The sequence below is a fragment of the Oratosquilla oratoria genome, chromosome 35 (assembly GCF_046742065.1).
Source record: "Oratosquilla oratoria isolate Oo_2021 chromosome 35, ASM4674206v1, whole genome shotgun sequence".
Lineage (NCBI taxonomy): Eukaryota > Metazoa > Arthropoda > Malacostraca > Stomatopoda > Squillidae > Oratosquilla > Oratosquilla oratoria.
Genome location: NC_134811.1, coordinates 15,037,502 through 15,053,502, shown reverse-complemented (window position 1 = coordinate 15,053,502; position 16,001 = coordinate 15,037,502). Strand labels below are relative to the sequence as shown.

Genomic DNA, 16,001 nt, shown 5'->3' with positions numbered 1-16,001 from the left:
TTTATATGCCTTTTGACTGGCTACCTCCCTTGTAAGGGAAAAAAGCCCTTGGTATATGTATGTACATATTAGGTTAAATTAATGCAATATCTTTCACTTTTCTTTAGCTCAATCACCCAGGTACATATTCACTTTTTGACTCCACCCTCACACCTTTTGCTTAGTCTATTTCCAGCTCATATTTCTGGCATAATTGCCTCATGAATACTATGAAAATATCTACTCTCATCTATTGGGCACCTTCTACCCTCTCCCTCTCTCACTCAATGGCCACTCTCTTCATCCAGTCTTCCTAAAGGAAAATGAAAATATATCTCTACAAAACATATTTATTTGGAATATATAGGCGGTACCATCAAACATATATATCACAGACTGTTACACACAAATATAAAACTAAATTCAAAACAACTGGATTGGTCCACTCGGCTTCCACAAAGACTGAGAAAGGAATCAAACTTGAAAGTAAGGTCTCCTGTCTGCAGAAGACTTTTAGCAACATGTCAGATGACAATGACAGTTAATACACATAAGTATGCAGGCTACAAATCAGTATGTGTATCAAGGAGCAAATTGACTGTTGGTGAAAGGTGTCACAAAATCAAAGGCCACTGTTGCTGATGATGTAATGACAACCTTGCTAAAGCTCCTTAGTTTTGTACAGATTAACAATTAAATTTATGATCAAGTATTTGAGTTAAAGGAAAAAAAAATTGGTTCTGATCATTACAGGCACAGATCACAGGCCACAGTGTTGGCCATGTGACATCTATGGGAGGGATAGCCTCCACCATGCTTTTGTTTTATTCAATACACATTTCATAAATAAAATCAATAACTGGAATGTTAAAGAGGCTCACACACAAAAAAAAACTAATCTGTACAATGTCACTAGTTGAGTTATGGGCATATGTATGAACCAGATTTGATAATGAATTAGGGATAAAACATTTATTCTATCAGGAAGTGCAGATGTGTTGGTGAATAGAATTAGATGACAGATTTATTATTCATTTGTAAAAAGATGATGGGGACTAGTGAGTCATCCAAAGTGCAATATATCTGTAATTCTAGGTGCAGTATATCTGTCATTCAATGTGTAATATATCTTCAGCTTCAAAAAATAATGAGCTGAACAAAATTCAGATTTAAGAGTTACTCTTTGGGGGTATCAAGGCTTGTAGTTGTAACAAACTACTTCATCATCCAGGTTTGCACAGAAACTTGGCCCCTTGTATTGGTGGCCCTGTTCCTTCCAGCTCTTCGGTTCACATGGTTTTATAAAATTCACAAACTCACAATTCCTCACTGCTTCATCAGACCTACAGACATGTTTATCTTCTGTATGCAGTGATCTTCAAATGTTTGAAATCCACAACATATGATGAAGTTCCTCAGATATCTTGTTACATACACATTGTTATAATTATTTCATGTACAGATAAGCAGTACTAGTTTGAAGCATTCATGCATATCTTGATACATGTCATTTTCATGTTGATGATATAGGTAATTGAGTTATATTGTATTTAATTTCATGAGCTACATACAAGTATTGAGTCAACTGCCTATAGCTGATACATAGTTTGGACACCATATCATTGATAACTCTTCCAAAGACTCATTCACTTTCTAGAAAACAATCAATCACTGTCTTACGTGGAGGAACATCTGTGCTAACCTGGATAACAACACAGAAATGAACTTGATTCCAGCAACCTAGAGAGCCATGAAATAATAACCCAGTGAGTTGGTAAGACTCGAAGTAGTTTTTGCTGGTTTCTTGAAGGCACTTAGTAGTTCTTGATAATTTGGTAACCAAACTCCAGGTTATTGTCCAAAGGCAGCCATACTTGAGATGCATACATACATACATGCACATACGAAATGGCCCTTCCCCTCTTATAAGAGGGGTGGCCAGCGAGGGCATACTCAAGATGGTTTATTATATACCCTACAGCCCTTTGGTGCCACAGTGCTGACATAGATGGAGGATGTTGAGTGATATTTCTGCAATGGAATTTTCCTCCTTAAAGGAGATTGTGTCTTTGGGCACAAAGGTTATGGATGACATTTGGACATCCAGCAAATGACGTAGGATGTGAATGATGCAATTAACCTTTTCACTGCTGTTCGCGATATATACGCTTGTACTGGCTTCTCTTGGGCAATTTCGTTTCGTTATGGAAGCCTTTTGCACAGCAAAAGGGTCAACCCTATTAATGATGTATATATTCTTTCTGTTGCCAGACAATTTCATTCAGTTGAGGGAGGTCCCTGCTGCATAGTGAAAGTGCTAAGGAGGTTCTGGTGCATTCGCAATAGTTTGTCAGAAGTCGAAACAGGGGCTGGCCACTCCATTTGGGTTAAGCTTCTCCCAGATCTGGTACATCCGTTCAGGGTTGACTTTGTGTCCTGTGAATGCCTGGAAGAATAAAGAGACATAAAACCTTTCAGTAATACTTAACTGGATTTGTATGTTTATTCTGACCCGGGCAGTGGGTAGGTAAGGATAACCCTTCATCCATGAGAAGCTAAAATGAGGGAAATAATAGGTGCTAGATAGGAGAGGGTGCATGCTTTGGCTGGCTGCTGTCTTATAAGGTGGAAGATGCTCTTGGCATATATATATATATATATGTGAATAATTCGCTAGTGGACAGCGACATCAATCATACAATCCATGACCGTCGCGCAGAGGATTCGAACCACTGCCAATAGACCCAAGAGAGTCCACAGCACCCGCAGTTAGCAACCTCCCCAATCTCGGTAATCAGTTAGATTACGAGTTCGTACACTTTTAGATCGTCTGTGGTTGTGTGGTCAAAGGCGGTTGCTGTGGACTCTCTTGGGTCTATTGGCAGTGGTTCGAATCCTCTGCGCGACGGTCATGGATAGTATGATATATATATATATATATATATATATACATATATATATATATATGTGTTCATATATAATATATATGTATACATATATATATATTTTTGGTAGGAGGCCATGTTGTATACATGATTTCAAGAAGTCTACAGCGACAATGGCGTTGTTGAGCTTATATTGAAGCTTTAATTTGTCTCGTGCAACAAGTTTCTGTGCTGGTTCCAAATAGCTGAGAATGTGTCTCGTGCAACAAGTTTCTGTGTCTTTTGGACACATTCTCAGCTATTTGGAACCAGCACAGAAACTTGTTGCACGAGACAAATTAAAGCTTCAATATAAGCTCAACAACGCCATTGTCGCTGTAGACTTCTTGAAATCATATATATATATATGAGAGAGGGTTGATGAAAGAATATTAGGATGGTTTGGACACATGGAAAGAATGAGTGAAGAAAGACTAGTAAAAGAGGTATGGAAGGCAGATGTGGAGGGAGTGAACATGAGGGGACGTCCTAGGATGAGGTGGATGGATGGGGTGAAGGGGGCTTTGGGGAAGAGGGGAATGTCTGTTGAGGAAGGAAGGGAGAGGATGGAAGACAGAGGTGAGTGGAGAATGGTTGTATATGGATGATGTTGTGACTGCATGAGGAGGAATGGGGGGTGGGGTAGTATGTGTGAGTAAATTTTGACGCAGCCCGAAGGGATTTCTCCCCGTCCTCGCCTTATATGCAAAGGGGGACGGAGAGGGGGGGTCGCCGATTAAATGAAGCGGCCTTGCTGTGGATGTACTGTGTCTTGCGACACTGCTTCTGACCCAGGGCGGTGGGCAGGGTGCAGGGATGACCCGTCATCCAGGAGGTGCTCAGATGAGAGGAAGGGTGGGAGGGGTGTGGAGTGTATTTAGGGATGAAATGGGTGGGAGTGTTTTTATGCCTTTCCCTTTTTTGGCTACCTCCCTTGGAAGGGGGAAAAAGCCTTGGTATATGTATGTATGTATATATATATATATATATATATATATATATATATATATATATATATATATATATATATATATATATATGTATATATATGACACACAGGAAACCCACAATCGGAGAAAATAAACTTCGAATGAAAGAAGATTCTATATTTCGGCAATCAACTGTAGCCCTCTTCAGGAAAGTACTTTCCTGAAGAGGGCTACAGTTGATAGCCGAAATATAGAATCTTCTTTCATTCGAAGTTAATCTCATCCGACTGTAGGTTTCCTGTGTGTCATTTACAAATGTGCTACTACATTTCTGTTTAGAAATAAATAAATATATATATATATATATATATATATATATATTATATATATAAATATGTACATATTATGTAGGGAAAAGTAAGGTGATGAGATGTATAAGGGGAGAAAGTGGCAGCAGACTGGAAGTGAGTATTAAGGGAGAGAGACTGGAGGAAGTGGATAGTTTTAGATACTTGGGTACGAATGTGGCAGGAAAGGGAGGAGTGGAGGTGGAGGTAGAATGTAGATTGAGAGAAGCAACTGCCTTGAGGGATTAAAAAGTGTAATGAGAAATAGACATTTGGGAATGGATGCTAAGAGGAGATTTTATGAAGGGGTGATTGTGCTGACAGCACTGTACTGGGCAGAAACATGGAACATAAGAGGAGGAGTTTGAATGTGTTTGAGATGAGGTGCCTGAGAAGTATGATAGTGGTTACTAGAATGGATATATTGAGAAATGAGGAGGTGAGAAAGAGAACGGGGATGGAAAGGGAGTTGGGAGATAGGGTTGATGAAAGAGTATTGGGATGGTTTGGACACATGGAAAGAATGAGTGAAGAAAGACTAGTAAAAGAGGTGTGGAAGGAGTGAACATGAGGGGTCGACCTAGGATGAGATGGATGGATGAGGTAAAAGGGGCATTGAGAAAGTGGGGAATGTCAGTTGAGGAAGGAGTGGACAGAAGATAGGGGTGATTGGAGAATGGTTGTGTATAGATGATACTGTGATGCATGAGGGGGAGTGGATGGGGGAGAGGGGGTGAGGGAGTATGTGTGAGAAATAAATTGACGCAGCCCGAGGGGATTTCTCCCAGTCTTCTCCTTTTCTGCATGAGGCGACGGAGAGGGGGGCTCGCCGATTTAAGGAAGCAGCCTTTCTATGGATGTGCTGTGTTTTGCAACACTGCCTCTGACCCGGTGCAATGGGCAAGATGCAGGGATGATCCGTCATCCAGGAGGTCCCAAGATAAGAGGGAGGGAAGAGGGTGGAGGGGAGTGGAGTATGTTAGGGATGAAATGGATGGGAGTGTTTTTCATACCTTTGTAAGTGGGAAAAAGCCTTTGGTATATGTATGTATGTATGTATTATTCTGTTTAATTATTCCTTGCCGACCAGACCCCTTACCTGCGCCAGGTCGCAGTCTTCGTTGACCATCTCGCCGCAACTGAAGCGCGGGTCGTGTCGCGGCGGGTGGACGCCCACGGACTGCGCCAGGTGCGCCGTCACGTACACATCCTCCACGGGGATCGTCCGGATGGAGAGTGAGGCCATGTATAGCTCTCGCAAAAGGTCGCCCGTTAGGACGTAGCCTGGTCGAAAGAAGGAGAACGTCGTCAGTGAACGAGCGAGATCGCGGTGGTCGTTGTAAAAAGTGTGTTATTTTTTTAAGTTATTGTATAAAGTATGGGTTTTTATTGCCATGTATGTGTGACTGTGTGCAGGCTATCCTCTCTCTCTCTCTCTCTCTCTCTCTCTCTCTCTCTCTCTCTCTCTCTCTCTCTCTCTCTCTCTCTCTCTCTCTCTCTCTCTCTCTCTCTCTCTCTCTCTCTCTCTCTCTCTCTCTCTCTCTCTCTCTCTCTCTCTCTCTCTCTCTCTCTCTCTCTCTCTCTCTCTCTCTCTCTCTCTTCCTCTCTCTCTCTCTCTCTCTCTTCCTCTCTCTCTCTCTCTCTCTCTCTCTCTCTCTCTCTCTCTCTCTCTATCACTATCACACTCTCTTTCTCTCACTCTATCTCTCTCTTTCATACAAAGGATTACAAAGGATTACAAAGGCGGAGCATGCCGACAGGAGACCTTTTGATCCATATCTAGGTCGGATGCGAAAAAAAAAATCATATTAATAATAAAATAATAAATAAAAACTATAATAATGTAAATAACATATAAAATACATAAATAAATGCATAGGTATAGTTAAATAATAAACAAACAGGTAAATAGTAAATAATAATAAATTGACATATAACTAATAATAAATGAAAATCAGACAGACAAATGATAACAAAACAAAAACAAATAATACAAGATAAATTATAATCATTACAGCATCTTACTTAGGTATTTATCTAAATGATTCTTAAAGCTTCGAACTGAACTACATTGCACTACCTGTGCAGGAAGTTTATTCCATTCATTAACTACACGGTTGGCAAAGTTGTTTCTACCTACTTCCAAATTGAATCTATTTCCGGACAGTTTGAGACCATTGTTTCTTGTCTGATTCTATTGACATAATTCCATTTGACTGTCAGTTGGCATAAATATCAATCCGTTCCTTCGGAGAAGTGTGTCCCGGGTCAGTCATATAGTTATAATGCATTTATTTATTTGTTTCTTTTTAACTACTGGTCGTTCTTTGGAACAGGAAAAAAAAGTAACAAACGTGCAAGCGCGCAGGATACGCGCACCTGCAATCACACGGACGCACGCACGCACACACGCACTCTCGCACGTGTCCTTGCAAATTCGAATCGTTTCATAAATCAAAAGAACACTTGACAATTGCCCAGTCACGTCGATGACGCCGTCCGGCTGCCCCGGAGGTCTCGCCCGGGCTAAGGGGACGAACAGAGTCGGTGGCGTCCTCGGATCAAGATGGTAAAGGGCCACACTATAAAGGGTTCGAATCCCGTTGTCAGAGCTACCAAATCAAAATGTGTCAATACAGGCATATGTATACACACACACACACACACACACACACACACACACACACACACACACACACACACACACACACACACACACACACACACACACACACACACACACTCGGTGGCGCAGTTGGTAGAACGATGAACTACTAGCATGGTGGTGCGCGTAGTGCTTGGTTCGAATCCTGCCCAGGGCCGAAATTAATTTCGGTACAGCTGCGCTTCGGGTCGTTACTCTGACTCTCGTGGGCGGGGAGTTGGGGGTGTGTGTGTGTGAAAGGTCATAGCATTACCCATAGATCGGACCTACGAGCTCTGAGCTCTCTTCCAGGAGGGAAATAGCTGTCGATCACGAGTCGAACACGTGATCCAAAAGACCAAGTGAAAGACCAAGTGAATACACACACACACACACACACACACACACACACACACACACACACACACACACACACACACACACACACACACACACACACACATATATATACATATATATATATATATATATATATATATATATATGTATATATATATATATATATATATATATATATACATATATATATATATAAGCTTTGATAATTTAACGTTCACCAGAATAAAGCTCTCTAAGTGTGCCGTTACTCCTCATCGGCGGAAGAAGTCTCTCGGCTGGATAGAATCGCCTGAGTGCAGCAAGAAGATTAATATCAAGACTCCCCGCCGTTTGCGGGGTAGGTAGCGGTTTTCCTATCAAACCCTCGACAAATGGAAGTTAGTTTACCCCGAGATACGAAATGGGGTGGCTTAACTCGATATATGAAAGGTCACAGACGCGTGTTGAACGTTTGTGTTGGTTTCTCTCGGCAGCAAAAATAGAAACAGAATGGTCGATTATAAACGCCAGAGTCACAGGAAAATGTCAACCCCTTCCTTATTGGGTGGTACGTTTCTTCTTGATTCCTGCTGTCGTCAGGCGATTTTATTCTCTTCCTTGGCCACTTCCTTCGGTAGCGAAGTCGTGTTGACCTACCACGAACAAGATCCTTGCCCCTGACCACTGAGGAACCCTTCAGAGATAGTCCTTGACGCTGGTCACCCGAGGACGACCTCAGGAACCCCAGCCCTTGAGAAGGAGGGAGGGTGGGGAAAGCGACGGTGGCCCCGTGACCCGTCGAAGAGCACTCGAGCACATTGAGTCGTAACTCGTCTGCAACATACGAGACCATACTCAAGGACCAGCTCTTCCTCCCTCCTCGTCCTGTGCACAGGGCCTATGAGAGGGAGGGGGGTGGGGGGGGTGTCCGGCCTGTACTTTCTTCCGGGGCCCAAGAGCTAAGATGGGCCCCACAGAAACCTCCATCCCCTTTCGAATACAACATTTTCGACTAACCACCAGCCCAACATACACTAACATTCACAAACAGCACTATACTTATCATACCACATTTTCTCCTTTTTTTTTTTTTACTTGTATTTATAATCGTAGATTTGATGATGATATGGTTTAACGTCACACACTTCCCCCTATCGGGAGGCTAGGACGGTGCCCCTTACAGAGGGCTTTGTAGCGTGGAATTCAATGAACCATGCCCTTGGTTCAACTTCGCCGGTGTCAGGATTCGAACCTCCCTCACCTCGACCTTCGCCGCAAGTAACGACGCACTAACCCACTCACCCAGCGAGCTTCCAATCGTAGATTTACTGGGCACAAAATCTTCAGTGTTGTGAGAAAGCTTTGCCTGCCTCGGGGCCCCAAAGGGGTCTTGTAACGCCTTGCAAGAATTCTCATGGAGGCCCTGCCTGTGCCCCAACGCTCCTCCTTGGGGGATTCCTGAGGAGACTGATGTCAGTAAAAACACCAACGGCCTTCCTTGGGTCGCCCCTCAAGTCTCCCCCTCCCCCCCACACTGATGGAGGGCTAGGAGGAGGACGGGTCTATCCATAATAGCTTTGAATGCAAAGTGTAATAATGGTAATGATAATAATAATAATAATAATAATAATAATAATAATAATAATAATAATAATAATAATAATAATAATAATAATAATAATAATAATAATTAATATAATAATAATAATAATTAATAAATAATAATAATAATAGTAATAATAATAATAATAATAATAATAATAATAATAATAATAACAATAATAATAATAGCAGTAGTAGTAGTAGTACAGTAATACATACATGTATTACATGTAGTAGTAGTAGTAATACATACATGTATTACAAGTAGTAATACATACATGTATTACAAGTAGTAATACATACATGTATTACAAGTAGTAATACATACATGTATTACAAGTAGTAATACATACACACATACATACATACCAAGGCTTTTTCCCCTTTATAAGGTAGGTAGCCAAAAAGAAAAAGGCAAAATCATTCCCACCCATTCCATCCCTAAATACACTCCACTCCCCTCCACTCTCCCCCCATCTCAGTAATAATAATATTATTATTAATAATAATAATAATAATAATAATAATAATAATAATAATAATAATAATAATAATAATGATAATAATGATAATAATAACTATAACAATAATATTGATGATAATAATATCGTTGATACCGATGTCACGGGTATTGATAATATCGTCTGGCTGCAGCCAAAAAGAAAGGAAAAGGTGCCACCCGGCACAGAAGGGGTAAAAAAAAAAAAACAAAAAAAAAAAACAAACAAGTTGACCTGGCGCTGAAGATGCATTACCGGTTTGTAGCACTATGATCCTCTGGTGCCATGAAAGACCTCCTGATTACACGAAGTCTCTTATCCTTCTGAATGATCCTCACAACTCACCCACTTGCCCTCGCCGGATGCGCATAACTCTGTCACCGACACTCCACGCATGCGCAATGACGTTTTAGATGCTGCAGTTGTCACTCTGTGTGATTTACCATGGTTCTGGATCACGTGTTGGTCTCGTGAACCACAGTTACTACCCCTACGGATGAGAGCTCAGAGGTCATATATGGCCCGGTCTGTGGGTACTGCTGACTATATATATACACACGGACACCCCAACTTGTTTGCATATGCGTGTGTATGTGTGTGATTCACCATGGTCTTGGATCACGTGTTGGACTCGTGATCGACAGCTATTTTCCTCCACGAGAGTTGGAGTAACGACTCGCAGAGCAGTGATACTGAATTTATTTCAGTCCGGGGGGGGGGTTCGAACCCGGACCGCCGTAGTGGCGGCCGCGAATTGTAACCACTGCGCTACTGTGTGTGTGTTTACGAATACCTTTGTACTTCGCCAGCCGGGTCCCTCCTGAAGGCGTAGCTGACGACGGTGGGAGGACGACCCTAGGGGAGGAGGAGGAGGAGGAGGAGGAGGAGGAGGAGGAGGAAGACTCACCTGCACCTGCGGCGAAGGCCGGGTGTCCGGGAGGCAGCGGCATTCCCGCCGGTAGGTTGACCGGCCGGAAGGACTTTCTTTGCTTAATGCAACCTGTCCGGGAAGAGAGAAAGAGGACAGGTTATCCGGGGGTGGGACAGTAAAATTTGATTAAAATCACCTGGCGACAGGTGTAATAAATTCAAAATTTAAATTATTGGGAAAGTGTAATCTTTTACTCCAGAGAGATCCCATCCTTCCTCAAGTGATAAAAATCGGATTGCGGCAGCTGATGTGACAACTGAAATTGTGAAATATAGTGAAAGGGTCAATCAGAATACATCTAATCGAATAATAATCGCCTGGTGACAACTAGAATAAATCACAGAAACGCAGGGAAAGGGTTAAACGTATTCATTCCCCCCACTGGTGCCCCCTGAAGGTCTTTGAGCCGCCTCTGCCGCCTCCAAAGCCCCTACGGGTTCCGTCAGCTACTAGAGCGTCCGCCGCCGCTCTAACAGCTGCAGCTTCTCTTTTCCACTGCCACTATTCTCCTCTGACTAGCTACACCGTTCCACTTCCTCTCTGTAAGGTGTGTCTTCCGTCAACACCACCGCACGGGCTCAAACAAAGCCCGTGGGAGGGACTTTTCACAAAAAAAAAAAAAAAAAAAAAAAAAAAAAAAAAAAAAATCCCACCCATAACCCCCACGCCTACCCCCAGCTGGAAACGCAAGATCAGTACTCGACCACCTGTGACCGGCTGGCTCGTCAGGGTTTACACACACACACGCGCGCGCGCGAACACACACACACACACACACACACACACACACACACACACACACACACACACACACACACACACACACACACACACACACACACACACACACACACACACACACACACACACACACACACACACACACACACATATATATATATATATATATATATATTTATATGTATATATATATATTTATATGTATATATATATACATATATATATATTTATATGTATATATATATATTTATATATATATATATATATATATAATGTATATATATGCTAAAGTAGTGTCAATAGATAATAACGAAAGACATATTTGTACAGTTCTGAAAGTTCATGGACAAGGTTCATGTGGCCGCGGCATTTGACGACCATTTTTTTTATTTTGTATTTTTTTCTTCTGGCGAGTTGAAATGGACAGAGACTGTATAGCGAAAGTAAACAACTACAAAGGTCACAAGGTCACCGGTGGAGCGATGACCTTCTTTGAACTGACGCCAGCCGCCTTCCTGTCCGTGTTCCCATTCATGTTTTGTTATCGTTTCAACAACACAAGAAATTATTTTCTCTTGTTTATATATTTATAATTATCTTACTGATTTATTAATTTAACGTTATCTTATTTATTTATTTTTATTTTATCTTATTTAATTATTTATCTATCTTATTTTATTTAATTGACATTTTTTTTTTCTTTTGATTTCTTGTTAAGTGTTATTCTCTTATGTAAAATTGTATATGTTACTAGTTTGCCTTGGTATTGTCTCGTCAATTTTGAGGTTATTTTTAAGGTTACGAATATCTGCTGCAATATTGTGTCCTCCAATTGAAGGCCATTCTTGTGGTTAAGGTTTATTGAATGTACAATTATTGGAGCTTCTGTTGGACCATTCACTGATTTTAATGTATTGTGATTGTAAATGTGTTATTGTGTGCTGTGGTCAATAAAATCCCCTAAGCGAGAATATTGTTCTGAGGGAAATCAGCAAAAATGTTCGGTTTACTTATTCTATTAATTAATCAATTTGTTTATTATTTCCATCTGTTTAATTTGTTCTTGTTTTTAATTTCATCAATTCTTTGTGGGTGCTATTTCGGTGTTTGATCGACGCGTGAAACTACCGAAGTGCGCGGTGTACAATTTATAATGTTATCAACAGAAAAAAAAAATTTATACAAGTATATTTCTATAAGATAAGAGTATTTCCTAGTTTAGGATAGGAATTGTTTGTTTATTTTATACCTTAATAAATATTGATATAAAAAAGACATTGCATACCAATTCGCGAAAGATGTCTTTGGCGGCATGAGTGTCCGCGAGAAGCTCCAAACAGTTCCAACGTTTCACTTTGATTATGTTAATTTATGGGTGGTGTGTTCTTTTCAATTCTGGTTTCAGGATTTTTATTTTCTCATAGAACTATTTCTGGTCATAATAGTTGTGTTAAGATGTAGGCTGTTATGAGCTATTTTCATGTGTTTATTCGTGAGGTGTTAGTTTATTGTTTTTGTTGTGCACAATCTATATATTCATTACAAAGTTTTCCATTTTTGTTTTGGTTGCATGAGTATTTGTATGAAATGTTACTTTGTCTCTGTATTTCAAATGTGTCTTTTAGTTACTTTTTACTTATTTATTTATTTATTTATTTATTTATTTATGAATTGAAAAATATATGCTATAATACTGATAAAATCGACAAATAAATCACAGTTTAAAAGTAGAATTTGTTGCAGATAGCTTTTGCGCGCAGATCACGCACCGAAGTGGGACCTTTAGTTATCCACTTATTATATTTCATAGTATTAATCAATTAATTAATTTATCTATTTTATTGATTCATCGTATACTGTTTGCGGCGAGTTCGTCATTGAGAATAATATTCTCTTTTATGTCTGCAGACACTACGTGGACGCCCAGTGTGGCAGACGGGGCTCTACTCCGAGCACTGCCTCCGAACTAACCTGTGATATATCGGGTGCTCCCCTGCTCCTGCAGCATTCCCAGCAGGAGCGGGACATTGACGTACATGTCGTCGTCCGTTTTGAGGACGAACCGGGCTTGGGGGCAGTGCCGCCACGCCCACTTGAGGCCCATCACCGTCTTGAGGGTCAGGTTGAGGTACGAGTCGAGGAAGTCCTCCTGCAGGACATCGCCGTGGGTGCGATACTCTTCGACTACCTGCCGGAGAAGTCAAGGAGGAGGTGACTGGAGGAGCGAGTGGTAAGGAACGCTGGGACGTTGTGCAAATGGGGGGGGGGGGGGTTAGGAAAAAGGTGGGTATTGTTTTTTTATTTCTAAACTAGCTTATTTATATAACTATTTATTAATCAATTATATTCATTTATCCTCCAACTTATCATTTATTTATTTATTCCTTTGTCTACTTATTTATTCATTTCTTTATTCATTTGTTTATACATTCATCAATGTATTCATGTGTCTATAGTTTGTTTTATTTGTTTATCTATTTACTTGGTTATCTATTTCTCTAAACGAGGACAACGCCATAATTTCTTTGTTTAGGATTCCACTTGTGTCATAATTATTTATCATTATTATTATTATTATTATCATTATTATTATTACTATTATTATTATTATTATCATTATTATTATTATTTTTATTATTATTATCATTATTATTATCATTATTATTATTATTATTATTATTATTATTATTATTATTATTATTATTATTATTATCACTATTGTCATTATCATTATCATTATTATTATTATTATTATCATTATTTTCATTAGTACCATTTGTATCATTAGTATCATTATTATTGTTATCAAAATTATTATCATTATTATCATTACCATCATTACTATCATTACTATCATTATTGTCATTATTGTTATTATTATTATTATTATTATTATCATTATTATTATTATTATTAATATTATTATTATTGTTATTATTATTATTATTATTATTATCATTATTATTATTATTATTATTATTATTATTATTATTATCATTATTATTGTTGTTGTTGTTGTTGTTGTTGTTGATATTACTATCATTAATATTGTTGTCATAACTATCAAATGATTATCCCTATTAACAGTTAATTGTATATCATCATTTCAATTAATCTTTTCGTGGTAAGTTTCCCAGCCACGTGGAAATGAGGTGTCGATGTTTTGAGGGTGGATGATTCGAAACAATAAAATCGAACGACGTGAGCTAAAATAAGATCAATTAGGGAGGTTCTTGGATCGAAAGGGTTAAAAGTGGTTGAGGGACTTATTCTAACTGCTGCCAGACAATTTTATTACCATATATTTTCTCTACTAGTATCCCTATTGGGATATATAAAATTCGGGATTTTCCCACGGTTCGGAACACGTTCCGAAGAGGTTGATATTCTAGGTCTGATTGCGAAAGGTGCACTCGTTATGAATACTGAAAACTTCTTCAGAATGTTAGATTCCCACTATATTAATTAGTTCATTTACTTATCTAATCATTGATATATATGTATATATAATTTATCTATGTATTTATACATATATATATGTATATATAATTTATCTATTTATTTATACATTCATTTAATTGTTTTATCGTCTTTTGTTTTGTCAAATGCTAACTCGAACGACCGTTGTTGGCGTCGGCACTGCTCACCTGAGGCTGAATGCTCGAGTCGTGAGGATTGCCCAGGAGGAAGACCAGCTTGGCGTTGAACCCCTCGAGGGCAGTGGAGCCTCCCCAGGTCTCACGGATCGCCTGACGGCGGTAGAAGTTGGGCACGGCCGAACTCACGAGAACGAGGAGATTCATCTGAAATAATTCGTGAGAAAGAGGTGAGAGGGTAGTCAATAGAATACATTACGTTATCACACAAATGACGTCATCATGAATTATTATGTAGGTCATTATAAGTTGCATTGTCACATAGTCACTACACGTAAAGTGTCCTTCACACGAGACGAAAAAAATCGTTAAATCGGCTTTTATCGTGTTAGTCGACGAAGAGCATTGACAGAAAAGAAGAAAAAAAAGACACGATGTTTCGTCTCGTGTGATGACGAACATAACACTTGCCTCCTTCATATCCGTGCATATCTTCGGGTTATTCATGATCATGTGGAAGTCATGAGGATTAATGGGCCGCGTGACCGTGTGGGCCTTCTTTGGTCCGCTGCTGGCTCGCCCTCCCACAGCGCTCGCTTCGGGGTCGCTCAAGTCCCCTCGGAGGCGAGTAATGGCCAGGAGGACCAGGAGCCCAAGAGCAACGCAGTACATCATCATCGAGACGAATCGATTCCGTCGTGGCATTTTGAAGATGTAATTCCATCTGAAAAGAAGAAAGAAAATGTCATTATCGGTCGAATTAATGTTTTGGTTTATCTTGGCGGGTCTTTGGTGGGAATTAGGGAAGGGGTGGGGACATTGATGAGAACCTGGATGTGGTGGATCTTGTGAGAGAGACATCGGAGAGGAACATCGGCCCGAATTACTGAAACCCCGATGAAGGAGAAGCGACCTTGCAGCGTCGGCTTGACGTGGTAAAACAAACAAACACACCAATCTCGCGAATGGTTAACAAAACATCTTCATGTCATCTAAAACGGGTTTACGAGAAGGGACTCTATCTCCGCCTGAGGAGACTGGGTCTTCGTCAGGAAAGCAGGAAGACTTCTGAAGACAGAGAGACCTTCAGAGACTTCTGAAGACAGAGAGACCTTCAGAGACTTCTGAAGACAGAGAGACCTTCAGAGTCTACTGAATCCAACGAGACCTTCAGAGTCTACTGAGCCCAGAGAGACCTTCAGAGTCTACTGAATCCAGAGAGACCTTCAGAGATTCCTGAAGTCAGAGAGACCTTCAGAGACTCCTGAGGCCAGAGAGACCTTCAGAGACTCCTGAAACCAGAGAGACCTGTAGAAACTCCTGTAGCTAATGAGACACTCAGAAACTTCTGAAACCGTAGAGACATTCAGAGTCTCTTGAAGCCAGAGAGACCTTCAGGGATTCCTGAAGTCAAAGAGACCTTCAGAGACTTCTGAAGCCAAAGAGACCTACAGTCTTCTGAAGCCAGA

The 16,001-nt window shown here is 40.2% G+C and overlaps 1 protein-coding gene across 1 annotated transcript; it reads right to left on the bottom strand.

The window, feature by feature from the left end:
- Nucleotides 1–322: 322 nt before the first annotated feature.
- Nucleotides 323–15,253, bottom strand: LOC143018555 (beta-1,3-galactosyltransferase 1-like). The gene is made up of 6 exons (XM_076174015.1): nucleotides 15,004–15,253; nucleotides 14,584–14,739; nucleotides 12,908–13,124; nucleotides 10,172–10,264; nucleotides 5,279–5,463; nucleotides 323–2,425 (listed from the first exon to the last, which is right to left on the bottom strand). The coding sequence occupies exons 1-6, from the start codon at nucleotides 15,235–15,237 to the stop codon at nucleotides 2,330–2,332; spliced, it is 981 nt and encodes a 326-aa protein (XP_076030130.1). The 5' UTR covers nucleotides 15,238–15,253; the 3' UTR covers nucleotides 323–2,329.
- Between the last annotated feature and the right edge of the window lie 748 nt (nucleotides 15,254–16,001).

Coding starts and splice junctions, on each gene's coding strand:
- LOC143018555 (XM_076174015.1), bottom strand. CDS start 15,237: ATGCCACGACGGAATCGATTCGTCTCGATGATGATGTACTGCGTTGCT. Junction 13,125..14,583: donor ACTCGAGCATTCAGCCTCAG/GTGAGCAGTGCC, acceptor CTTCTCCGGCAG/GTAGTCGAAGAGTATCGCAC. Junction 10,265..12,907: donor GAGCACCCGATATATCACAG/GTTAGTTCGGAG, acceptor CTTCCCGGACAG/GTTGCATTAAGCAAAGAAAG.